This window comes from Lagenorhynchus albirostris, chromosome 11, assembly GCF_949774975.1.
Source record: "Lagenorhynchus albirostris chromosome 11, mLagAlb1.1, whole genome shotgun sequence".
NCBI classification, from domain to species: domain Eukaryota; kingdom Metazoa; phylum Chordata; class Mammalia; order Artiodactyla; family Delphinidae; genus Lagenorhynchus; species Lagenorhynchus albirostris.
This window is the reverse complement of record NC_083105.1, coordinates 59,179,194-59,203,987: the sequence shown is the minus strand read 5'-3', so window position 1 is coordinate 59,203,987 and position 24,794 is coordinate 59,179,194. Positions and strand designations below refer to the sequence as shown.

Below are 24,794 nucleotides of genomic sequence, written 5' to 3'. Positions count from 1 at the left end.
AGTTGGGATGTTAAACCTTTGTAAAGACTTATTGGCACTGGACTGAGAAACCAAAGGAAGCTTAGGGGAGAGAAGACTGATTAAAGTTGATATGATGTGCTGAATACTATTTCTGATGCTTTGGGAAAGTAGGAGAAAAAATACATGAAGGTAGTGCTTCCCTTTCTTAAAAGTGGAGGCATTAATGGTGATGAGGAAGCAGCAGCTGAGGGAACTTTTCTCAGGGTCAAGGGACTGAGCAGTCAGATGCATGGGGAGTGTTTGAGTAGTTCCATTCTCTTGGGTGTGTTATTTCTGCTGGGAATGATGGAAGAAGCCTAGATTTGAATTCTGGTTTACTTCATGGAATAAATTTAGCCCACACTCCCTATCTGGACCCTGGGTTATCCATTCCCTGAGGCCATCTGTTTCGGGGGGTGTGCCGGGCTCCACCTGGCCACCAGACAAAACAGAGCAGAAATGGGGCAAGGTGACCTGAGGACAGCAGGTGTGATACGAGCTTTGGTTTTTATGGAGAGCATCAAAGGTTCAGGAAAAGTTGGAGCCCTACATGCTAGGGAAAGTTGGAGGAAGGGAAGACTGCAGGTGGAAGAATTCCCTAACAACTATCTTTGCAGGTTATCTGGTAGAGAGGAACCTCTGCATTAGGGCAGACAGATTAAGGAAGGGGTGTAGATCAGTAAGGCCTGATAGAGCCGTTATCTTACAGGGAGAGCAGGGGTGCTGTTCTAGGTACCAGTGACATGGTAGTCAAGAAGACAGGCAGGGAAGAAGGGTAAGGAACTGGAAAACACAGGCTGAGGAGTCTGAGTTGCCAGTGTCCCCCTCCACAGACACCCTTTGCTGATACTGTGCCCCCTTCTCTCTCATCAGCCGACCCTGCGGTGCAGACAGATGGCAGCCCTCTCTGCTGCCATTTCCACTTCAGCCCCAAGGTGATGTTCACAAAGGTACTGAAGGCCCAGCTGTGGGTTTATCTCCGGCCTGTGCCCCGTCCAGCCACAGTCTACCTGCAGATCTTGCGACTGAAACCCCTAACTGGGGAAGGGACCGCAGGGGGAGGGGGCGGAGGCCGGCGTCACATCCGTATCCGCTCGCTCAAAATTGACCTGCACTCACGCTCCGGCCACTGGCAAAGCATCGACTTCAAGCAAGTACTACATAGCTGGTTCCGCCAGCCACAGAGCAACTGGGGCATCGAGATCAACGCCTTTGATCCCAGTGGCACAGACCTGGCTGTCACCTCCCTGGGGCCGGGAGCCGAGGGGCTGGTGAGCAGGGAGCCTGAGATACTGGCAGATATGTATAACCTGGCCCTGAGGAGGTGGGGTGTTGGAAATGGTAGACCAGAAACGTAAAGTGGGTTAGGGACCAGCATTATTTTTCTAGGGCCCAGAGCTGATTCTAGAGGAGAGTTAGGTGGTGGTAATGGGGTGCTATCCCTTTTCAGAGATCCAAGGGGGCAACAGTTGAAAACTGGATTTGCGGTGAAGTAAATCTATTTGAGTAAATAGATTCATGGGACAACAAAGATGGGCTGTTGTTGAGACCTTGGGCCAAGGGGCTGATGAGGATCAGGTTGCCAGAAGAGACAGAATTGGGGAAGGTGAGTTGAGGGAGAGGTGGCTAGCTGGCAAGAAAAGTGGGTAAAAGGCAGGCTGGGGATGGGAGCGTTGGAGAAGCTGAGAAATCAATAGTCTCTGTTCTGATGCCCCTGTTGAGGGGCAGGTGAGTAGAAACAGGGAGTAAGAGCTCTGCCAGGCTCTATCACATCTATTTCTCCTCTCCCTCACCCCCAGCATCCTTTCATGGAGCTTCGAGTCCTAGAGAACACAAAACGGTCCCGGCGGAACCTGGGCCTGGACTGCGATGAGCACTCCAGTGAGTCCCGCTGCTGCCGATACCCCCTCACTGTGGACTTTGAGGCTTTTGGCTGGGACTGGATCATCGCACCTAAACGCTACAAGGCCAACTACTGCTCCGGCCAGTGCGAGTACATGTTCATGCAAAAGTATCCGCACACCCACTTGGTGCAACAGGCTAACCCAAGAGGCTCTGCTGGGCCCTGCTGTACCCCCACCAAGATGTCCCCGATCAACATGCTCTACTTCAATGACAAGCAGCAGATTATCTACGGCAAGATCCCTGGCATGGTGGTGGACCGCTGTGGCTGCTCCTAAGGTGGGGGACAGAGGATGCCTCCCCAGCAGACCCTACCCCTAGACCCCCCAGCCCTGACCCCCTCCCCCCAGGCCCTAGAGCTCCCTCCACCTCTTCCGATGAACATCACACCTTGTTCCCTGCCCAAGCAGTGTGCAATACAACCGAGGGAGGCAGGTGGGGAATTCAGGGGTGAGGAGTTTGGGGGAAAGGGGGAAGAAGAGGGGGCATGGTCAGGTGGGGAGTTTTTGAGGTTTGAGGTGAGAAGGTTTGGCAAGAAGACAGAGAGACGTAGAGACAGAGGTAGTGCAGAGGAATAGAGACAGAGGAACAAAAAGAGCAGCAGTGAGAAGAAGACAAAGGGATAGATGCAGAAGAGACAGAGACTAGGCAGAGATAAACCCTGAGAAAGAGACAGAAATGCAGTATTGAGAAAGCCCCACACCAAGCCTCCTTTCTTCCACTGGCAAGGTGAGGGGCTTGGTATGGTCTGGGGAGATCCCCTGACTACCATTCTCAGTAAGAGAGGAAATCAAAACCCATTCTTAGCTTCTTCCCTTTCTCCCTCCAGCAGTGGGTGGGGGAAGGGAAGTGAGGGCAGGGGCAAAAGTGAGGATTTGGGAATTTTATTTATTTATTTATTATGACTTTTCATTTTTTGGTATTTGGCTTTACTGAAATAGATGGGCCCCTGCCCACTGTGCCCTATTTGTCCCTTATCTCCCAAACCCTGTTCTTCCTCAATACTCACCTACTTAAGCACTTGTTAAAAGCTTCCAGGGTTGAGAATGGGAGTAGAGGGCAAGAGGGCTGACACATGGAAGTTTCCAACCCAAAATCACCCTACTTAACCTTCCTGAGCCAAACGGGTTGAACTGAATTCCAGCAGTCACAGAAACAGTAAGAGGTTAGGGTTTAGGAGCTGGGGGGGGTGGGGGGTGGGAGGGAGGGGCTCAACATCCAGTATCTGTATGAGAGCCACGAAACTAACCCTCAGGTCTACCCTCATAGTACTGACTTAGGCACAGGTGTGGCCTGCTTATGCCCAAATTCCCCCCAGCCAAGAGAGAGACCAAAGAGCCTGTGGAATGCCTCTGCTCCCAGCCTCTATCTTCAGGTCAATAAAAAGAAGAGTAGAGAGAGCCCAGAGTCCCCAGGTCTGGGAAGGGTCAGGAGGGGTCAAGAAAGGAGTTGTAAGGAGGCTGAAGGTTACAGGGCATTTGAATCCAAATCACTGCTCTGGGCTAGGGAATAGAGCCAGCAGACCAAGGTGGAAGGGATTCTGGAAGGGGGACATTTTAGTCCCCCAACCCCAAAGCTCAGGGTGGAAGGGGGTAGAACAAAGGAGCAGAGTGTCTATAATTATTTTTATCTTTTATTTTTGGAATCTAGCAGTACCTGGCAGCAGGGAGGGGACAATACAAGTGGGGAAAAGCACCTGACAAGGCCAGTTAGGGCAGAGGTTGGGAAGGATGGAGACTCCCTGGTTTGGAAAGCTAGGAAGCAGGCAGGGACTGGTTGCCACTCCAGGTCACTAGCTGGGCCTATTCATTCCTCCCACAATCCTGACCCACCCTCCTCTGGACTCACTGTGCCTCAGTTTCTTCCCCTCGATGGAATGAGAAATAGCAGCACCCGCCACAGCCAAGAGATGAATTCTGAGCACTTACCACGGGCACTTTATGGACATAAAATACCTCTCGCTGTGGGACAGATAACCAGGGCACCAGAGTAGTGGTGAAGAGATGTGAGGCTTAGAGGAGTCACAGGCTTCAGAGTACACGTTCCCCTCTGCCTCCCAGCTGGACAGTGCCTGAAGACAAGGAGCTGAGAACCTCCGGATCCACACCCTATCCGTACCTCACCTCCAGACCTCTTGGCTCCAGGCAAGAGCCTAGAGCATGTCAGGAGAGGAGGGAGAAAGAACCTTCAGCAAAATAGTCACTCTAAGTAAAGCCAGCAGTTGTGGGTCTGATGCAAACAGTACTGAACTAAAGTAAGCCCAAGCTGGAGAGCTGACCTGGAAGGCTTGTTCTTCCCAAGAGCATGACTTTCCTGCCTGGCCCAGCTGGTGGAAGGGGCAAAGGTATGTGGCCACCCTTGGAAAGGTGATGTTGGTGAGTTTTGGCATCTTATTCCCATTCCCACAGTGAAAAAGTGAGATATTTCGGTACCAGAACGGGCAAGGGCTGTTAAGTGTTTCAACTTGCCTCCTCCCAGATAGCAGCTATACTAACCCCCAGCCTCTCCTCTCTGGCCCCGTTCTTCATCATTCCTTATGCCCCAATCTTGGAGAACAAGATACACCTGACCATCAACACCATTCACATTTCCTTGGTGGAAAGGAACAGAGAAGTGAAGAGCAGAAGACGCCTCCTCCAAGGGCAAATGCCCGTGTCTCTTGATCTTGGCACAGGGTGGGGGCTGGGCAATAGGCATCAGGTGACTTCCCTCTACAAATTCTAGAGAGCTGGGGCATTAGACTTGGGGGACACTTAGAATATGCCCCTTTAATGCCACCAAATAAAGACCTTTGGGGGAGGGTCTTTCTCTTATGAACATAAATCTATGAGTTGAAGTCTCATTCCCCTGGTCCTCCACACCCCCAAAGAGGCATGGGGTAAAGAGGCTTGGGGGCACAGCCCAGCAACCTAGTGGGAACTAGTACTCCCCTCTCCCACCTTATGATGTGTGTGGACCTGGCCAGTGCCCCTCTGATCATAATTAGTGTAATTATTATTTGTGTATTTGTTACACCGTGTGCGTGATTGCCTTTGTTTGTTAAGGGTGTCTGAGGAGTATGGGGCTGACGGGCACTGGAATGCCGGGAAAGGACTTCTTCACTGAGATCAAGGCTTCCTGGAGGAAACCACTGCAAAAAGGCCATCAGGCAGTTTTCAAGTTATGTGACAGAGGGCAAAGATGGCCATAGGGTGCTCTGAGTTTTGGGATGGTCACATGACACAATCCAGCACTTGAACCTGAAAAAAGAAAAATAAAAGCAGTCAAAGAGTTTAGAATTCAGTGATGAGCTCTCCTCCCTAATCAAGCGCCATGTTTACACCTTGGAGACCAGGAAGCAGAGGATCTGAGGGAGAATGAAACTTTGTGCTCAAGGACTAAGAAGATGGGGGTCTTGGAAGCAATGAACACTAGGGTCATTTGGGATGAGGGCTGGGACATGCAGCCCAAGGGAGGTTGGGCAGAGGATGGGAAAGAAAGGGAACCTAGTACAACGCTTCACTGGAGGCTTGATCCTAAACAGTCCCAAAGACTACAAAACCCTCTCCCAGCCTCCACAGAACAGAAGATCTAAAAGTCCTCTTGAGATGGTCCAGCTAATGTCTATCCTATTCTGCAGTTCCCTGACCCTAGGTTTCCTCAGCAAAATTTCAACAAAATCCACAAACCAACCCAACTTTGAACTTCCAGTGTACCAAGAGTGGTTAAGCATCTTAAGTGTTCTTTGATTCTACTATAAAAATGTTGCCCATATACCTAGAGCACACTTCCCAGGGCATGAGAGTGGGGGGTAGCAAAGGAATCTTGCTTTATAACTGAAAAGACAGGAAAGTTCCTGTAACATCAATCTGATCCAGAATGGGGGACAATGTGGGTTCAGTGTGCCACCATGCTTTCCCTGTCCTGTCAGTTCTGTCAGCAGATTGACCCCACCTCAGACCAACTACAAGTTGAGGAGGACTGAAGTGCTACATTGTATCCTCTCCCCAATGAACTGCTTTATCTACATCTGCCCTTAACTTTTGGCCTGAGCTAAAAATAGGTTCCCCCCCTCCATTGCTCATTGTTTCCTACATTGAGAGGACACACAGAAGAGACTGCAAGATGACGTTTATCCCCAAACATCCTGCAACCTAATGGATGAGGAGCTGACCTATACTCGGTCTTTGCCTGTGTCAGGGGCCCCAAGCTAAGAACCAGCAGGCAGTGGCACTTAGAGCTTCTGGCGTGTAGTAAGGCAGAAGCAGGGAAGTCGATGCCCCCAGCCACAACGTCAGCTTTCCTGCCAGTGAGCTGGGGGTAAGGGAGCAACTGGGACTCCTCCTATCTCTTCCCACTCTCTGAACCCCCAAATGCATCTGTATATGTGGTATGCAATACACATACACACTTGCAAACTAGTCCACTCAGACCCCTACCCTCTAGCTGGAACCTACTCAAGGAAAAGAAAATACTTCTATTGTAAATCACCTAGTAAAATTAAGAGCCAATAATTACTGAATGATTACTCTGCAAACTATGGTAAGAAAATTATGCTCCGTACATAAATATGATAATATCAGTTTTCACGGCAACTTTCACAATAGGGGTGCTACTGGCACAGAGTCCAGAAAGAGTCAAGAGTGATTAAGTAATTTGCCCAGGGTCTTGGACCCAGCTGAGCTAGTGTGGTAGAACAAGGAATTACACCAAAGTAGTTGCTATACAATATTTCATTCTAATCTATTAATAGTGATCCGAGAGGTGGAAAAATTAAAGGCTGGGACAACTGAGAAAGGAAAAGAAATAAAGAGAAAGCTGGGAGTACTTTGGGCTCAAAAAGGATCCCCAAAGTTGTAAAACCTGACATTTTTCAGTCCCTTTGGAAGGGAAAACAAGAAGTGTGGACATGTTGCAAGAGAGGGGGGACATTAGATTTTGGATTCCAATAATCAGAGGTGAGTGACACTGTCAGGGTCCCTCATAAAAGAGAACAGGGAAAAATAGCTATTCTCACTTATTTATATAAGGTCTTTCCTTCCCCCGATCTGTTTCTCATGTCAGCTATGGCAACAGGACTCAACACCAAGAAGTGTTGCTCTTATTCACATCTTCCTTCCTTATAGCCCTCATCCCCACAGAAGCTTCTAGCCTTGTATCTTCAGAAGTAAGTTCCCAGGATTTGGGGCTGGGGGAAGGGCAGTTTAGAGTGATGGTGGAGAAAAAGAGAATGATCCTAGAGAACCATAAAAAGGTGCAGATTTACAGCTGACGGAGCTGGTTCCCTCCGCATCTTTACAGACTCCCTCATTAAGAGCTTCCAGGTATGCAGAGAATGTCACAGCTTCAGAACAGGGAAAAGAAGCCTGAAGTCAGCTAACTACATCTGGATCTCAGATTAGCTACACTAAAGAGACTAGGGGATAGGAAGGAAGGGTACTTGGATCCCAGATAAAGAACTGCAAGCTTGGATGCCTGTTCTGCCGTTCAAGGGACTTAACTATTTTAAGACTGAATTAGTAAAAAAGACATAGGCATCCTGAACCATTCACACTCAAAAAGTATGTGTGGAATGATTACAATGAGACAGGAAGAGGAGTTGGAGGTGAGAGACTTCTGACCAACTTAAGAACAGCTGCTGGGATGGGATGAAAAGGGCTAGTAAAAAATCCACACAAATTGAGAAACACTGTGTCAGAGATATGGGGAAGGCCAGTTTAAGTGTGGAAAAGACTGATTTAGGCTTCAGGAAGAGAATCCTGGGGGCAGGGGTTGGGGGTGGGGAGGCTGAATCCCTTTCTGGAACATTATAGAGGATAAGGAGACAAAGTGAAGAAAACTTCTGAAGGACCTAGTGTTCCACTCCATTATCAGCATCTGCTCTATTCCTTTACCTCTTTTTTATTTTGGGTAGAAAACCCTTCCTGAATCTATGATCTCTGTAAAGCTACAAAACTGAACTAATTCTCTCTGGTTCCGTTTTCAGAGAGACAGTAAGAGAAAGGAAAAGCTAGCCTCAGAATCGGGGCCTGAAGAAAAGGGAGGCAGACAGTATAGGCCAGAGATGATAGGAGGAAGAACTTTAACCGGCATTCCTTTTTGTTCATTCCTCCAAAGTTTCAGAATGGGGCAAAATTCACAACAAATGGGCAATCTTTGGATCTCCTCATTCTAAACTTAGGTCCTTGTCCTCCAGCAACCAAAGAGACTTTGTGGAAAGAGATTCTTGTTAGGAAGGTGATCAAACCATTACTTTTCTATTAATTACAAAACCAGACAGAGGTGTTAGTAGAAATGGGAACGAGGAATTACACCACATCAACGTGGGATCTGATCATGAGACCAAAGTCTTCAGGTACGGTGCCAAGCTCTTAAGTTTTATTATCAGAAAACCAAACAAAACCCAACCTTATATAGATGTACAGAAGTAAAGATTAAGAGGAGAAACCCTATACCAACATGTCCAAAAAGATTAAGTAGCAGGTCTCACATCTACATGAAACTTCAAATGCAAACAAGCAACTCTGCTTAGGGAGAGCCAAATCTTTCTAAATAGGAGGCTCAGCAAGGAAAACGGATTTTAGTAGCATCTAAGAAACACTGCCACCAAAACTGCTAAAGTATATTTCTGCAATAGAAGACAAACTAAACTAGCATAAGGCTTGACTAGAAAATAGAAGCCTCCAGTCCACAGCTTACGTTCCCAATGATGTAGGTAATAATGCTTAATACCTCTCACATCCTGTCATACTCTGCATCCCCATACTTCTAGCTCTGAGGGGTACCCAGCCAATCTCCTTTCCTGAACTGCATAACCAACAGGATCCCACATATTGGCTTCGACTGAAACCAGACAAGTCACTCTTGAAAATAGGGCCCTTCCGGACTCCAGAATAGGGAGGGACTCTGGACTCCATTCCATTATAGACTACCAATCACTAGTCCTTGTGTTTATATCCTTTGCACCTCCTAAAACCCACAGTGTTTTCCCTATCTTATTCCAGTGGGTCATGTCAACCTGCTAAAGCAAAGATTCAGGGTGAAACTTGGCCTCTTCATGGAGGATAAAGAAGTAAAAGGATGCCTGTGAGTATGAGAGAAGGAAATAAATAGGCTTAAAGGGACATACTCAATCCTTTTCCTTGTTCTCTTTTCTAAAGGATAAAGGCATTATGGCTAATTCGCTATAATATTTGCCCCTGAAGCTCTCCTTATCTGGTCTAATCTGGCACTAAGAACTCAAAAGAGCACCTGATAAAACACACTGTTCTTTTTTCTATTTTTTTTATTAACAAGCAAAATAATAATTAAAAAACAACAACACAACAACAAAAACCTTGAAGTTGGAACTGCAGTAAGTCAAACTGCTGCTGGAGTTCACAGATGTACCTGGGGTACATGCTCCCTCACTGCAAGGCAGGACCTAGGCACACGACTGTGCATTTAGGTATATATGTGACCAGGAAGAGTTGAAGAGATGGAAACCACTGGAGAACAGAAAGCATCAAAAGCTTTTCATCAGGCAATCCCAAAGCGCTCTGCTCTTTTCCTCTTCTTTGCCTATAAGGAAGAAGCAAGAAGAAAAAAATTAGATTGCAAGACAACAGTTCCTGGCTGCTTTAATCCAAACTCACATGGACTGTCACAAGGTCCAAGAAGGAGGGAAAGCCAGGCTTATGCTTGGCAGCCAGAGATTTAATGTCTGAATCTCTCTAGTTATCCAGTCAGAGCTGGTTTGATGGGAAAGGAGAATAAGGAGGGGAGAAGACTGTGGGGAGTAGGGGGTGGGGGAGGGAGAGGAGGAAGAGAATAGTGGTAGAAAATGGAAAGATTCCTGAAGGAGAAAGGGCCACTCAGCCTTACAGCAAGTTAGCCTGGAAACAATGGATCCTTAAACAGGCTGGGAAAAGTCTTCCAGTCAGTGGGGAGATGGGAAATTTCAAAGGACAAAAGGTTGACCAATGCTATTTCATGGAGAAGGTGAAGGGGATGCCCTTCTGGGCAGTTAGGCCCAATCAGCAACTATTCCTTCGGCCTCCAAATCCACAAAGAGGCATATAAATCTTCAATGCCAACAGAATAAATGGGGGGTGGGGAGGCCCCAACATGGATCTCTTAAGGGAGGCAGTGTGGGAGAGAGGGCACAAAATGGGTGGGGGAGAGAAAGAGAGAAAGATATTTTTGTTCTGGGAGTGACTCATAAAACACTACTGAGTCCTCACTCTAACCACTGCCCTCAGAAAAGAGGGGGCTTTTTTTTTATTCCATTCACAGAGGAGGTTAAAGTTATATTAAAAAGAAAAGCCGAGTGGGACTTCGCTGGCGGTCCAGTGGTTAAGACTCTGCGTTTCCAATGCAGTGGGTGCGGGTTTGATCCCTGGTCGGGGAAACTAAGATCCCACATGCCGCATTGTGCACGGCCAAAAAAAAAAGAAAAGAAAAGAAAAGCTGAGTGCATACAAGCCAAGCTCACTTCCACCTGGATTACTGACACAATTCTTTGGAATCAAATGAAAGTCATCTGGTTCATATAAACTCCATCAGCCTCAAAAGTTACTACTCCCTTACATATACTACATATACTACCTCTCCCAATAAAAGCCACTATTCCTTTCTACTCAACAAAATCCTCATCTGCCTTATCTTGGAGGTTAAATGTACCAACTCAGTAAGCATGCCTGGTCTAATGACAGTTTCCTTGGCAAAGAGGGAGTAATTTTAACTAGAATTAAAACAAGCCTAAGTTTACTTCTAGCTCATCCTGGCAAGTCAGCAAGTAAGCAGACATTTACTTACAACAGGTAATGCTTTATTCTGAATTAGTAGCACAAAGAAGAATATAAAACGCTTTAGTTTTTTCATAGTAGAGAATGTAAACTGATCAGATTCTGAAATTTTCAGGGTTTATTACAAGATTGACTCTGATTTAATTCATAAAGAGACTATAAGATTTTGAGGGCTTCCCTGGTGGTGCAGTGGTTAAGAATCCCCCTGCCAATTCAGGGGACACGGGTTCGAGCCCTGGCCCGGTAAGACCCCACATGCCGCGAGGCAACTAAGCCTGTGTGCCACAACTACTGAGCCCGCGTGCCTAGAGCCCATGCTCCACAACAAGAGAAGCCACCGCAATGAGAAGCTCACGCACCGCAAAGAAGAGTAGCTCCCGGTCGCCGCAACTAGAGAAAGCCCACGTGCAGCAACAAAGACACAACGCAGCCAAAAATAAATAAATAAATAATAAAAAAAAGATTTTGAGTGTGTCAGGTAATAGAGTTTCAGAGGCCATCTCTAGAAGTATATGGAAAGAAGTAAATTTGGATTAAATGGAAGAAGTAACATTTCAAATTCCTCACCACCTAAGAAATTCCTATAATTCTAAACATAGGCTGCACAGGGTCTAGGTTGCGGCAGGCGGGATCTTCGCTGTCATGTGCGGGATCTTTGTTGCGGCATGTGGGATCTAGTTCTCTGACCAGGGATTGAACCCAGGCCCCCTGCCTTGGGAGCTTCCAGTCTTAACCACTGGACCACCAGGGAAGTCCCTAAACATATTCATTGTTTCAACTGTTCATGTACACCTCTGCTAATGCTTGGTCTCCATTATAGATACTCTCAAACCAGCAAATCAATATTGTCTGTCAATGCTCTGAGAAGTCTGCCAATGCTCAGAGTCTCAATGAATGTTACTCCAGAAAATGCTGGGATATAGATGCACACAAGTCTTAAAGAAACAAACAAACAAACAAAAAGCCATTCTTTCATTTTGAGAAACTATCTGTAAATAAAGTGATAAGAACAAGTCACATTTGAGGACTTCCCTGGTGGTCCAGTGGTTAAGACTCTATGCTCCCAATGCAGGGGGCCCAGGTTCGATCCCTGGTCAGGGAACTAGAGCCCACATGCCACAACTAAAAGATCCCACATGCCGCACAACTATATTTGTGTCTGGGTTGGATATGGCCTTCATTAAATGATGTAAGAAATTTGCTTGGCAGATAATCAGAAACACTGCTACTTACTGAATACTTGACATTTTACACAGAATCATTTCATGCTTAAAATACCACTTCGAGGTAGGTTTTATTATCTCCACTTTCCAGATGATGAAACTGAGGCTCAGAAAATTACTATAACTTGTAAGAAATATAGTAATACTAAGTGGCACAGTCACTTATCCAAGCTTAATTGATTCCAAATCTTGTGCTCTTTCCTACTAGGTTAACTGGCTCTTAATAGTGAATTACTTAAGTATACTGATGGAATTCAGTGGGGCCACTTTATCCAGAAAACAGATATCAAGCAAAGGACCAAAAATCTTGTCATTTAGGCACTTAAGAAGTAGGCCAGGGAAATAACATGTTTCTCCATTCTGTTTGTTTATCTTCATTTTCCCTTCAAGGGCCCTGTGAAGCATTCCAGGTATATTTTACCTCTGTATCCTCTGTGGTTCCTGTTCCAGCTGAACTTGTGACAATCCCAAATCGCTCCTTCCTCTTTTTCAGCTTCTCGTCATCCTCAGACTGTTCAGGGACAAAGAAAAGGGCTGAAACAAGCTATCCCTCCATTCACAAGGTAAATTGGAATGAAATTACAACTTATTCGCTACAATATGCTAGCCAACCTTGTGTCAAGAACTAAGGATCACACCCACAGAAAAAAACAGATAGGAAACTGAATAAGCTAGCATATTGTCCCTAGAATGACTAAAAACTTAATGTTAAGTAGGGCTTCAATACTCATAAGACAAGGAGAGTCAAGAAAACAGTAGGAAACACCCATAAAACAAATTTCTGTGCTAAAGAAATTTTTGTAGTTCAGAGATATGGAAAACTGAGGCTTTACTAATAATACCTGCAGAGAGCAGGTTGGTAGAAGGCACCCAAACTATTTGTCAAACACTGCTTTCAAGTTCCATTTTCTTGCTAAAAAAGGGAAGGGGAAGGGGGCCAGAGTGGTGTTTCTGAAGAACTTACAAAGAAAGCTAAGTGTTATGAATACCCAGCAAAGTCATAGAAGGCTCTGAAGGGTTTGAAATGATTTTGAAATAAGGAAACAGCTGTAGTCATCTCTCTGAGAGAGATGCTCTGGACCTTTTCCAAGCATCCAAGAGACTCATGGTGTCTGCCCTGTAATTGGAGAGAATGTTCCAGCATACTATGAATTGGAGCTGGCCATTCTCCTATAGCATTTTAAAGACTGAGCTACTACTGTTCACATCCAGCACTGTTCAATGTCAGAGTCTCATATATATTATATTCTCACCAGGACCTAAACCCTGCCACTTTATTTATCCCACTTTAACAGTTATTTATTTTCTCCTTTTCCACCTTCCCCTAATACCCTGTCACCAGCAATCAAAAGCCCAGCCCTAGGATTAGAAACATCTAAAAGTATGTGGGCTTCCTGGGTGTTTTTTCTCCCCCAAAAGCATTTCCTAGAACTTGACACATCTAGACAAAGATCCTATCTTCTCAGATATCCCAGGGGACCCTCTACTCCATACACACGTAACACCCTAATCATGAGCCAGGACAGTTTCTTTGACTTTATTTACAAATTTAACCAACATAAGGTCAGGTCAAACGTGCTGAAACAAACTTTTTTTTTTTTTTTTAACTGGGGTATAGTTGCTTAAACAAACTTTTGAGCAAGCTTACGTGTGGTGCTCCTGAGCTGGATTTTGTTTTTTAAAAACCCAAGAAGTTCATATTCCTGACTTACGTAGGCAGGTTGTGTCTCTGAGTGTCCCAAAAACCAGAGTCAAAAGGAAAGGCAACCAAGAGGCCTACAGAGACACAAGAACTTTTAAAATACCTTTACTCTCAACGCCAACCATGGAGCTGCCTTTGTCCCTACGACCACAGGAACCACCTCTTGGTCAAAAGCAGGGCAGCTATACAGCCTTCTGTGTTCAATCTGTCTAGCTAGCGCAGCTCTCTGAACACAGTAGTCAGGAGTACTTTCTCAGTCTTACTTTGGCTCTTTCAGCTTGAGAAACATTCATTTTCTCGCTTTTGCGCCACCTGCCTTCTAGCAAGTAAGAAAGAAGCTAAGAAAGGTTGGTGGCTATTGAAGGACTGAAGAATCCTACGCACAAGTTATCCCTTAATCACAGTGTATTACTAGAATAGAATACTGCCTACATACTTTTTCTGCCTTTTTCCTTATAACCATCAGCAAATCCACAGTAGGTACATAATTAATGTAATCTAAACTACTGTAAAACACTGAGGCAGGTTCCAAAGGAAAAAAGTCTTCCTGTCTTTAATAATCATAAATTAAAATAATAATGATTACATTATAGCCACTAACATTTATTTGGGTGCTTACTATGTGCCAGGTACTATACGAAGTTCATTACATTCAGTATCTCATTTAGTTGTTTTAACCATCTTAAACATATCAGGTACCATGACATACGTAGCAGGTCATTTTATAGATAAGAAAACTGAGGCTTTGAGAGAGTAAGTAACTTGCCCAAGTCTCACAAATAGTTAAGTGGCAGAGCCAGAAATGGAACCCAAGACATTTTACTCGAGAACCCACTTTCTTAACTTTACCAAAACCTCAGGTATCTTACCTAAGCACTTCTTTGGAAGAAGAGTAGCAGAATGGAAGTAGTGCTTAATTTCCAAGGGAAGAAGGATCACTAGGATCCTTAGCTAAAAGTAGTTGTAGGGCTTCCCTGGTGGCGCAGTGGTTAAGAATCCACCTGCCAATGCAGGGGACACAGGTTCGAGCCCTGGTCCAGGAAGATCCCACATGCCGCGGGGCAACTAAGCCCGTGTGCCACAACTACTGAGCCTGCGCTCTAGAGCCTGAGAACCACAACTACTGAAGCCCGCATGCCTAGAGCCCATGCTCCGCAGCAAGAGAAGCCACCACTAGCCGCAACTAGAGAAAGCCCGCACGCAGCAATGAAAACCCAACGCAGCCAAAAAGAAATTAATTAATTAAATTTTTTAAAAAAGTAGTTGTAAACTACTTCAACAACTTCTACATCACTCAAATGACTGGGTCAATGCAAGGATCCTACCCCCTTTCTACCATACCATATGCCTCTACTTCATAACTAACTAGGGCTCCAATTAGTAGTCTCATACTAAAGATTTTCTCAACTCAATTTGTTTCTAACTTTGGCTAATTGGCTATTCCATCTGTTGAACTGTATGAAAAGAATTAGGGTTTCCAATGAACACAGGCCTCACTATATTTTTCCTTACCAAAGTCACTATGAAGCTTTTCTTGATTTTGTCTACCACCACTAAGATAAAAAGTGAATAAGGGATATAAATAGAGATTTCAAAATAAGAACCTCTATAGAACATTCTAGATGAAAAATTCTCCATTTCATTAAGCCTCCAGGCCAAGGAGGAAACAGCTTCAAGGGAAATAAAAGGAGCATACCATACCTACCCTTCTTGGGGATAAGCAGGACTAGATCGTATCTTGCTGAACTACCACTATTTACTTTTTTCATTCAATTCAGCGCTAGGGATACTTCAGCACATTCACATCACAGAGGGAGATGTTACTGCTGAAACCTATCTACTCTCTCTGCACAAATCTTGGGGCCATTCCCTTCACAAATCTCATCACAAAGCCTACATCCATTTGGAACGTGTAGGACAGCCTTTCCTCTGGTTCTCTACTTCACTGTATCCCAAAATGGGGAGTTTGACTTCTAAATTAAATTTCCTGTGTTTCTTTTTGAGCTCAAAGGTGAGGAAAGAACGAGGGAGGAAAAGAAGGGGGGGGGTCAGATGGATATATTTCTCTAGCCACTAAGGCTAGTATCAGAGATTTCCCCTTGAGATTGCTTTTTTAATCCTCTGGTGCCTTCTCCTGGAGATCTAGGCAGAGCATCTGCTCCACATATACCAGGGGCTCTAGGGGGAAAAAAACAATACAGATGCCCCCACCTCCCACCCCCTGTGAAGAGCCTGCCCACCCCTCACCCGCAGAGACCAGCGAGGGTTTTATTTATTTTGTGCATGCCTGCCCTTCTCTCCTACCCAGTGCCCCTCAGCTCCCCTCCTAAAGCCTCTTTCCTCCTTGCCCTGCAGGGAAAGTGCACAACAGGCCCAGTAAATCAACACAGTTCTAATGATCTCTCTCACTTGACCCTTCTAGCGTGACGGTGTCGCATGGAAACAAACGTACAATAAACTTCACTCCATCTTTAGCTCCTTGCTGACAGGTTTTGATTCATGGGATGGTGAGACCCATCTGAAGGAAATTACCTCGATCAAAATGCATCTCCCTCTGCATTCATCAGGCCAATGCTCCCCCAGGCCATGCTCAAGTGCACAAATGGGGTTGTGCATCTGCAGGCAGCACTGACCCCTCTAGCTCAGTGTCATATGCATTTGCAAACCTTTCCCTTCTTCATCCCTCCCCCACTTCCCTCCCACAAACCCTCAACCACTAACAAATCTTTTTTCTTCCCAGGGTTGCTCCCGTGTGGGAAGAATAGTGCTGGAATCTGAAACGCCCTTATTTGCTATCAAGTGAAAACTCTTCAAAACACACCACTTGCATCCAAAATCAGAAGAGAAACCTGTCCTCACTGACTAAACACAGGCACTGGATATTCAGATTGATCCATGTACTTCACTTCCCTCATTCTCCCACTCAAGACTTAAAGAGCAAGCCAACTAACTGACCGACGCCAATAACTTCAGCATACATGATCCTCACTCCTATCTCCCAATAACTGCCTTGTTTTTCTTTTCAGAAGTTTGGTGATAAAAACAAGAAAGAGAACTGTGTAAAAGAGGAGAGAGGTCATATAAGAAGCACAGGGCAGGGCTTCCCTGGTGGCGCAGTGGTTGAGAGTCCGCCTGCCCATGCAGGGGACATGGGTTCGTGCCCCGGTCCAGGAAGATCCCACATGCCGCAGAGCAGCCAGGCCCGTGAGCCATGGCTGCTGAGCCTGCGCGTCCGAAGCCTGTGCTCCGCAACGGGAGAGGCCGCAACAGTGAGAGGCCGGCGTACCGCAAAAAAAAAAAACAAAAAACTACTAAAGAAGCACAGGGCAGAAAGCATGATATATATTTAATAAAGCCAAATGCCCCCATGAATCACTATCACTGTATTTTCCATCATGGAATAAGATAGTTCCTAACTGAACCTTTCAGAAGACTTCAACTTTTCAAAATTCACTTTTCTTCTTGTTTCCCTTTCACATTTGGCACATCCTTGGACAATATAAAGAAAATGATACCTGCTGAAAGAAAAGACGGAGACATTCCAGGTTGCCCCAAGATACAAATTACATGTGTGAAAGTGCTTAGTACATAGGAACTATCATATAAGTATTCAATAAATGTTAGCCATTATTTCTATTGCTTCCTTCTGGTCCTTGAAACAAAGTCTGAGACCACCAACAGAATTTTGAAACTAACAATGCCATTCATTCTTCTTCTACACTACAAGTGAAGTCATCAAAAGTTGTCAAGAAACAGACATTACCAAGGCAACAAGGAAATTCCCTTCAGTTGCAAGGCAAATGATATTTGGAAAGAGGATCAGATTTAAGGTTAAAGTGTAGCACAACAGTAACTCAGCAAAACCACAGTCTTCTCCATCAGGTACTATTAACCACCTTCTCTTTCTGGGACCCTAAAAAAAAAAACTATGCTGTCAGGATTTAACTGATATCAACATCCCTAACAATTAATGACTACAAAAACAGATATCTATATAAGGTAATGTCCAAGGGAACTGAGCAAGGATCCGACCTCTAACTCTGTAGATCAAATTCCAGGTACTCTAAAGGCCCCTGAGGAATTGGCTTCACTGAATTACACAACATCAGCTTCTATCAACACTGTCAATAACACTGAAACCATAAAATTAAACCATTCATCCACTAGTCATTCAAATAACCACTGAGAGCCTACTTTGGGTCAGGCACTGTTTTCTGGCATTGGGAATAGAGAGATGAATAAGACAAAAATCTTTAACCTCACAGGGCTTATGAATTCACAACTGAATGACTATAAAGATGTGTGCCATTGTTCATTACATTACTGCATATTGAGGACTCATGGGGAAATTTTCTTTCTGATTCCCAGACCCCAAATAATTATGCTTTTGCTGAACAACTTGTTAGTTTTACCTTTTGAAAATCACTGTAAACAGTACAATTGTGTTTTCCTGTTTCTACTGACTGCTATAAAGTTTGGAGCAAAATGTGTGGTCTGTCCCTGGCAAGTGGTTTTGAAAGTATTTCTATTAGAAAGGAGAGGCCAGAAGTATTGAGGTGAGAGAGAAACATGAGATCAAGAGATGGAGATCAGGGAATTTCCTGGTGGTCCAGTGGTTAGGACTTGGGACTTTCACTGCCAAGGCCTGTGGTTCAATCCCTGTTCGGGGAACTAAGGTCCGGCAAACTGTGTGGTGTGGCACGGCAAAAAAAAAAAAGAGGAGGGAAGAGGGGGAGAGGGGGAGGGGGAGAGGGGGAGAGGGGGAGAGGGGGAGGGGGAGAGGGGGAGGGGGAGAGGGGGAGGGGGAAGGGGGGAGGGGGAAGGGGGGAGGGGGAGAGGGGGGGAGGGGGAGGGGGGGAGGGGGAGAGGGGGGAGGGGGAGGGGGGGAGGGGGAGAGGGGGAGAGGGGGAGAGGGGGAGAGGGGGGAGAGGGGGAGAGGGGGGAGAGGGGGAGAGGGGGAGAGGGGGAGAGGGGGGAGAGGGGGAGAGGGGGAGAGGGGGAGAGATGGAGATCAAACACCCAGATCCAGAGGTAGAAACTTAGAAGACAAGATGACATAAAGTTAGTCACAAGGTTGGTGCTGGTCCTTTAAGAACTTATTCCTCTCCAAATACAATGGAATTAATTTTTTTAAAAAAACAAAAAAACCCAAAACAACCTCAGTGCCCCAAGAAGGAAAAGGAGAGGGAATGGAAGTACAAAGTTATAGCTCAAAATTTTAAATTAAGGAAGGGCTCTTGTCAGTGGTTTCCATGGCATATACACTGTAGCCAGGAATTAAGTCCCAAGTGGAAGATCAGCTGCAACAAGTGGCAGTGTGAATATCACACAGATGCTTTCTAAAGTGATTGCCTCTTTTTATAGCAAAGAGTACCATAGATAAAATCTCTACCCAGGGACTTCCTTGGTGGTCCAGTGGGTAAGACTCCATACTCCCAATGCAGGGGGCCCGGGTTCGATCCCTGGTCAGGGAACTAGATCCCGCATGCCACAACTAAGGATCCCGTGTGCCACAACTAAGACCCGGTGCAGCCTAAACAAATAAATAATTTTATAAAATAAATGAAATAAAATCTCTACCCAAAATGGAGTTCCAGCTTTACCTTCCAAACCCAACTTGTGTCTTCAAGATTCAAATTCAGGTGAACATTTTTCAAAACTTACTAATTTTATCCTGAATACAATAAAGAATACTGCTTCAAGCTTAGTGTGCTAGGGTTATTTGCTCTGCCAAAAGGAGTCTACTTTGATTTAATTAGCACCCCATGGGCTGTGCTAAAGCATTCACTTTTTTTTTTTAATAAATAAATTTATTTATTTATTTTCGGCTGCGTTGGGTCTTTGTTGCTGTGTGCGGGCTTTCTCTAGTTGCGGCGAGCGGGGGCTACTCTTCATTGTGGTGTGCGGGCTTCTCATGTGATGGCTTCTCTTGTTGCGGAGCACGGGCTCTAGGCGCGCGGGCTTCAGTAGTTGTGGTTCATGGGCACTCTTAGAGCACAGGCTCAGTAGTTGTGGCACACGAGCTTAGTTGCTCCGCAGTATGTGGGGTCTTCCCAGACCAGGGCTCGAACCTGCGTCCCCTGCATTGGCAGGCAGATTCTTAACCACTGCGCCACCAGGGAAGTCCTATTTATTTGTTTTTATTTTTGGCTGTGTTGGGTCGTTGTTGCTGTGCGCAGGCTTTCTCCAGTTGTGGTGCGCGGGCTTCTCATTGCGGTGGCTTCTCTTGTTGCAGAGCATAGGCTGTAGGCTTGCAGGCTTCAGTAGTTGTGATGCGTGGGCTCAGTAGTTGTGGCTTGCAGGCTCTTGAGCGCAGGCTCAGTAGTTGTGGTGCACGGGCCTGGTTGCTCCGGGGCATGTGGGATCTTACTGGGCCAGGGCTCCAACCCGTGTCCCTTGCATTAGCAGGCAGATTCTTAACTACTGTGCCACCAGGGAAGCCCAAGCATTCACCTTTTTCAATCTTATTACCAGTGCCACTCTGGATCACAGAGATAAACTAGGAGAAACAAAACAGTGACCCAAATGTAACCAGGTTTATGTAGGGAATTTGAACTCAGTAAATCCCAAAACACAAAGCAAGAGTATTTACTGAATTCAAATAAAAGATATCCTCACTGTTCTTATAGGAGACCAAAAGAATTAACCAAGCCAGGTATTTTTTCTGGTCAGTACAACGAGCTCACCCACACCATTCCTCCTTACACTATGTATGAGAAGCAGAAATTCCAATCTAAACAATTCAGTCAGAGATATCCTTACAAGTAGAAAGGGACATTTCAGGGAAGCTTAGGTACTGCTGAGTTGGAGTTGGCCCTTCTCCTATAGCTGTTTTAATGACTGAGCTACTGCCCACATCCAACACTGTTCAATGTGTAAGAGTCTCATATATATTCCCAACAGGACCTAAACCACGCCACTTTATTTATCCTACTTTAACAGTTATTTTCTCAGAAGTCTTTTCCCTGGAGTAATGGAAGAGAGGCTGATAGTGAGCTACGGATGATCAGTTTGCAAAAAAAAAAAAAAAAAAAACCCAAATAATTGCCTCCTTTTGTAATTGAATTACCATACTAAGATGTTAATAGTTCTCAGGCCAATTTGATTTTCCAAGGGAATGTAAGGTAAGAGTGAGGCAAAAAGGAAGACAGGGAGCCTTCTGGTGACTTTCCTGACTTTCACTGCCACGTGACTGATGGCAGGATGAAAAGCAGTGCCTGGGGGCTTTCAGGCAATGGTAGATTAATAATGACATGGCCTTGACTTCCCAGAGGTAAAGGTTATGAAACACTCCAGGGTGAGTGGGCTTCTAATTTCATACTCTCAGGGTGAATGACAGCAACTGATGGTTTTTCTCTCAGAAACACTTTAAAGCCTAAACACACAGCTGTCACCTCCCTGCCCCAGTTTCTGAAATTCATTTGAACATGTTTATTCCTCAGCATTTATGCCAGCCAGACCACAGAACACGAGGTGGTCCTAAAGACCAATGCACAGAGCCTAAGCAGGACTAAAGGTGAAGGACTGGACTAGCAGAGGGTCTAGTCCATCATCTTAGCACACACAGAGTAAAGAGATACTCTAATACTGCCACACATATACACATAACATACCTCCCAGTACAACAATCTTACCTACTCTCAACAATCTTTTAACTGTTGAGATCGGATTCAACCTTCTAGAGCCAGAAGGATGCCAGGAACTGTAAAGCAACACCAGAATTAGAGACTACCAGGAACTGTATCTCTGCCTATCTTTACAGTATTTGAAGCCCCAGTACACAGTCAGCTCAAAACCAAACACTCTTCTGAGTCACTAGCTCCCATCACTTCTTCTCTCTTGTCCAAATCAAGCTTCTTCCCCAACCCCCACTCTTGTCCAACCCCGGAGGAGGTCGTCTCGGTCTTGCTCTAGCTGACTGTAGGACAAAGCAAGGAAGGTGGAGGAAATGAAGGTTTCACACTTGAGACCCCTGGAAACCAAGTTTCTATTAAAAGTCCCCACCTCCCTCCCTTAAACGTCAGGAAGCTGCTGCTTTTAAGGATAAGCGATGCAGAGCTTGGCAGAAATGTCAAGTCAATAGAGGGAAGCTAAAACCTTCTGAGGGGAGGTGAATTCTGTCTTAGCCAAAATATACAGAGAATGAAGGACAACAGTTACCTGAGCGTTCAGAAATTTACAATGAGCGCTAGGAAAGCAGATTCTTTTCACCTGACATTTTAAAACGCAGATTTCTGGCTTCGCCCCAACCTAATAAATCTGAATCTCAAAAGGAAGAGCCTAGAGAACTGTAAGGGACCCCTGGTGACCCTTGTGTGCAGCAACAGTTGAGAATAATTGCAAATAGCTTCGAGACAGTTTAGACCAAAAAACCAAAACAAACAAACAAACCCCCACCCCACCCCCACAACAAAAAAACCCTCACAAAAACCCAATAGGCTGCTACTCCACTCCAACTTTCCCCCCAAAGCACTAGGGGCCTTCCAAAAAAGCTTATGCTTCCTACAAACAGGTTATCTCAGCTGCAGGAATGTGAAGGGGAAAAGAAAGCTATTAAGGAATCACAGCTGGCTCTAAGGCACACCTGTCTTGCTGCCTTCCTAGAATTCAAATAGAGGAACAGAAACTCTTTTACCAGGGGAGTTCAATACAGGAAGAACATGCCCAAGCAAGATCCGGGAACACCTCAGATACGTGGGGAAAAGAGAGAGGCAACCAGGTTCAAGCACACAAAGGTATTTTTTTTCTCTGTAGAACTGATATAGAGAAAGAGGGAGAGTATCAATAAAGTGGAGAACAGACAGGGGAACAGACGGCTTTTGTCTTAAGGCTCATGTGTTTTACTTGTACATATAGAGCACTAAACAGGTCCATCATATAAAACCTCTCATCTTGTGAGTCTGTTCGTTCATTTCCAGTTGCTCTTCCTCCTGAAACATTTCATACCCAAGATGAGCATGACAGTGAAAATTCTGAAACTGCCCCCCTCTACTCTACCTAAATAAACTCTTCACCCAATAAATACTTTCTGACATCCAGACACCAAGCATTTCAAATATAATCTCCTTCTCAATAAGATATCTTCATTGCTAGGGATTTAAAGATTCAATATGTGATATAAAATCCAAATGTGGAACCCTCTGAAAATACATTTCTATATCTGTCCTAACAATCTGCTCTGGGGATGAGAAGGTAAAAATGGATTAAAATACTATCTTTAAAAATATGAGAAAAGAATAGCAAAGGAAAAGGAAGGGAGGAAAGGAGTTAACATTTTCTAGATCTTAACAAGGGGCCTCAGATTTTATTAAAAACAGGGACTTTGCTAGTTTGCAAAAATCACTACCAAGTATCTTCCTATAAAACATCTCACGATCTGATGCCCTGTCTCATTCCCATTTGCAACTTCAAAATATATAGGATTTTATTTGACCTGTTTCAGCTTTCAGGCATAAAAAGCAACTTTACTATTTTAGTGAGTACATAAGAGGATGAACTATCATGTTATTATTAAACCTTACTTGAACCAAACCCATATGTATTCTTTAAAATGTTACCTCTCCTTATCAGTATCAGCCTAACAAACAGTATTACTCAAGTATTAGTCTCTCAAGTATTAAAATACATCTTAAACATTCCTATACTGCTACTGCTCACATCGTGAGGAGCGTTTGAACACCAAAATTTCATACCCCCCAAAAAATTAATAACACAAACACAAACCAAAAAAACAACAAAAGAACACCCCACACTTTTTCCTCCCATACAGATTTTGAAGGATGGACAGACTTGGATTCAGAGGGTTAGCTCACATTTTACCAAAGCTAGGGAGAGTATCTGGAGTGATCAGACAGATATTGCTCTGTTTAGAGAGCCAGCTAGCTACCTGTCACCTCAAAATTAGACATACAACTAGATACACAATCAGATATGATTTACAGGTGGGTTTTTAAAACCTTACATGCTAAGAGTCTAAGAGTGGCACTTTTTAAAAAACTGGCACTCAGGGACTATCCTGGCAGTCCAGTGGTTAAGACTCCATGCTTCCAATGCAGGGGGCACAGGTTCAATCCCCGGTTGGGGAACTAAGATCCCACATGCCGTGCAGCACAGCCAAAAATTTTTTTTAAAAAAATAAAAACTGGCACTCAGAGAATGACCCCACCCGAAGAACTTGGTTGGCAAAAACAGCTGAAGGTATTTAAAAGTAAAACAGACTTAACAGAATGCAGTATTCCCCTCCTTTTCCGGGGTATGTTTACTCTTGGGGCAAAGACTAAGGGGGACCACAGACAGGCATAAAACTTGTTTTTCATCGAAGTCATCAATTCTGACACGTTAGAAGAAGGAATGCAAAGACATTAGTGGGGGTGGGGTATCAAGCAGAGGAAACAGAAAAGAGAGTAAGTTTTTTTTCTTACTACAAACTTTTGTGCCTCTAGTTCTTTAGGTTCAAACTCAATGAATGAAATCAGAGAGAGAAAAATAAAATGAAATGGTACAAGATCCTAGTGGTCTCAACCACGTACCTTAGGGAAGTATAAACCCTCCATCACAAACTTCTCAAAGATCCAATTTACAGTGAACAGGGCAAAACACCAGCCACAAATGCTGATATAGCACCCAAAATTTTATCTTGCTTCCCCCAATTTTTAAAGTTTTTCCTCTGAAGTGGTCAATTTATATTCCTAACATTTCTTGTCCAACTTTTTTCTCAACCATGGCCAGGTAAAAAGTATGTGTTTGAGGTTTAGGGTATAGAGGGAGGGTAGAAGTTGAGCAAAGAAAAACCTGATTCCTATTTCTCTAGTTAAAATTAGAATCCATTTTCAACAGCCCTGGGCAGGAGAGAAAAATTCCATTCTGCCTCTTTGCTCTTCCAAATTCCTATAGCCAAGTGGTTCAACAGCATTTGAATGGCACACATAATGACATCATTGATTGGAATCATAATAGAAGGGAGTGAGAAGAGCGGGTGTGGGGGGGGAAGTGGGAAGGGAGGGAGGTAAAGATGTATTTGTGTTACAGACAAAAGACAAGTTCTGTTCCTCAACAGGGACAAATGAAGAACCAGATGAAGGGATAAACTGAGGTCAGAGAGTTTTCCCTATTGTTTCCTCTTTAAACAGCTCCTTCACCACTCCCTCAAGGTTTGTTCCAATGGATGGGTATAGAAACAGCAGCGTATGTGTTTTTATCTTA

General features: G+C 44.7%; 2 protein-coding genes and 2 long non-coding RNA genes across 5 annotated transcripts in view; 3 read left to right on the top strand and 1 right to left on the bottom strand.

The window, feature by feature from the left end:
• Positions 1-459: 459 nt before the first annotated feature.
• On the top strand, positions 460-3,073 carry GDF11 (growth differentiation factor 11). The gene is made up of 3 exons (XM_060167039.1): positions 460-469; positions 874-1,271; positions 1,800-3,073. The coding sequence occupies exons 1-3, from the start codon at positions 460-462 to the stop codon at positions 2,178-2,180; spliced, it is 789 nt and encodes a 262-aa protein (XP_060023022.1). The 3' UTR covers positions 2,181-3,073.
• A 40-nt stretch (positions 3,074-3,113) lies between these two features.
• LOC132529455 (uncharacterized) lies at positions 3,114-10,498 on the top strand. The gene is made up of 2 exons (XR_009543471.1): positions 3,114-4,246; positions 10,122-10,498. It is a non-coding gene; the product is annotated as an uncharacterized LOC132529455 (long non-coding RNA).
• The window catches only part of SARNP (SAP domain containing ribonucleoprotein), a 52,115-nt gene continuing 36,464 nt past the window's right edge, over positions 9,144-24,794 (bottom strand). Inside the window, exons 10-11 of one of the 2 annotated variants that reach the window (XM_060165945.1) lie at positions 12,312-12,401; positions 9,144-9,441 (exon numbers count right to left, since the gene is read on the bottom strand). In XM_060165945.1, coding sequence (XP_060021928.1) covers positions 9,400-9,441; positions 12,312-12,401 — 132 coding nt within the window. In that variant the 3' untranslated portion in view covers positions 9,144-9,399. The remainder of the gene's footprint in view (positions 9,442-12,311; positions 12,402-24,794) is intronic. The other variant, XM_060165946.1, reaches the window with a different exon arrangement.
• Positions 12,357-17,222, top strand: LOC132529454 (uncharacterized). Its single transcript, XR_009543470.1, has 2 exons — positions 12,357-12,453; positions 16,333-17,222. It is a non-coding gene; the product is annotated as an uncharacterized LOC132529454 (long non-coding RNA).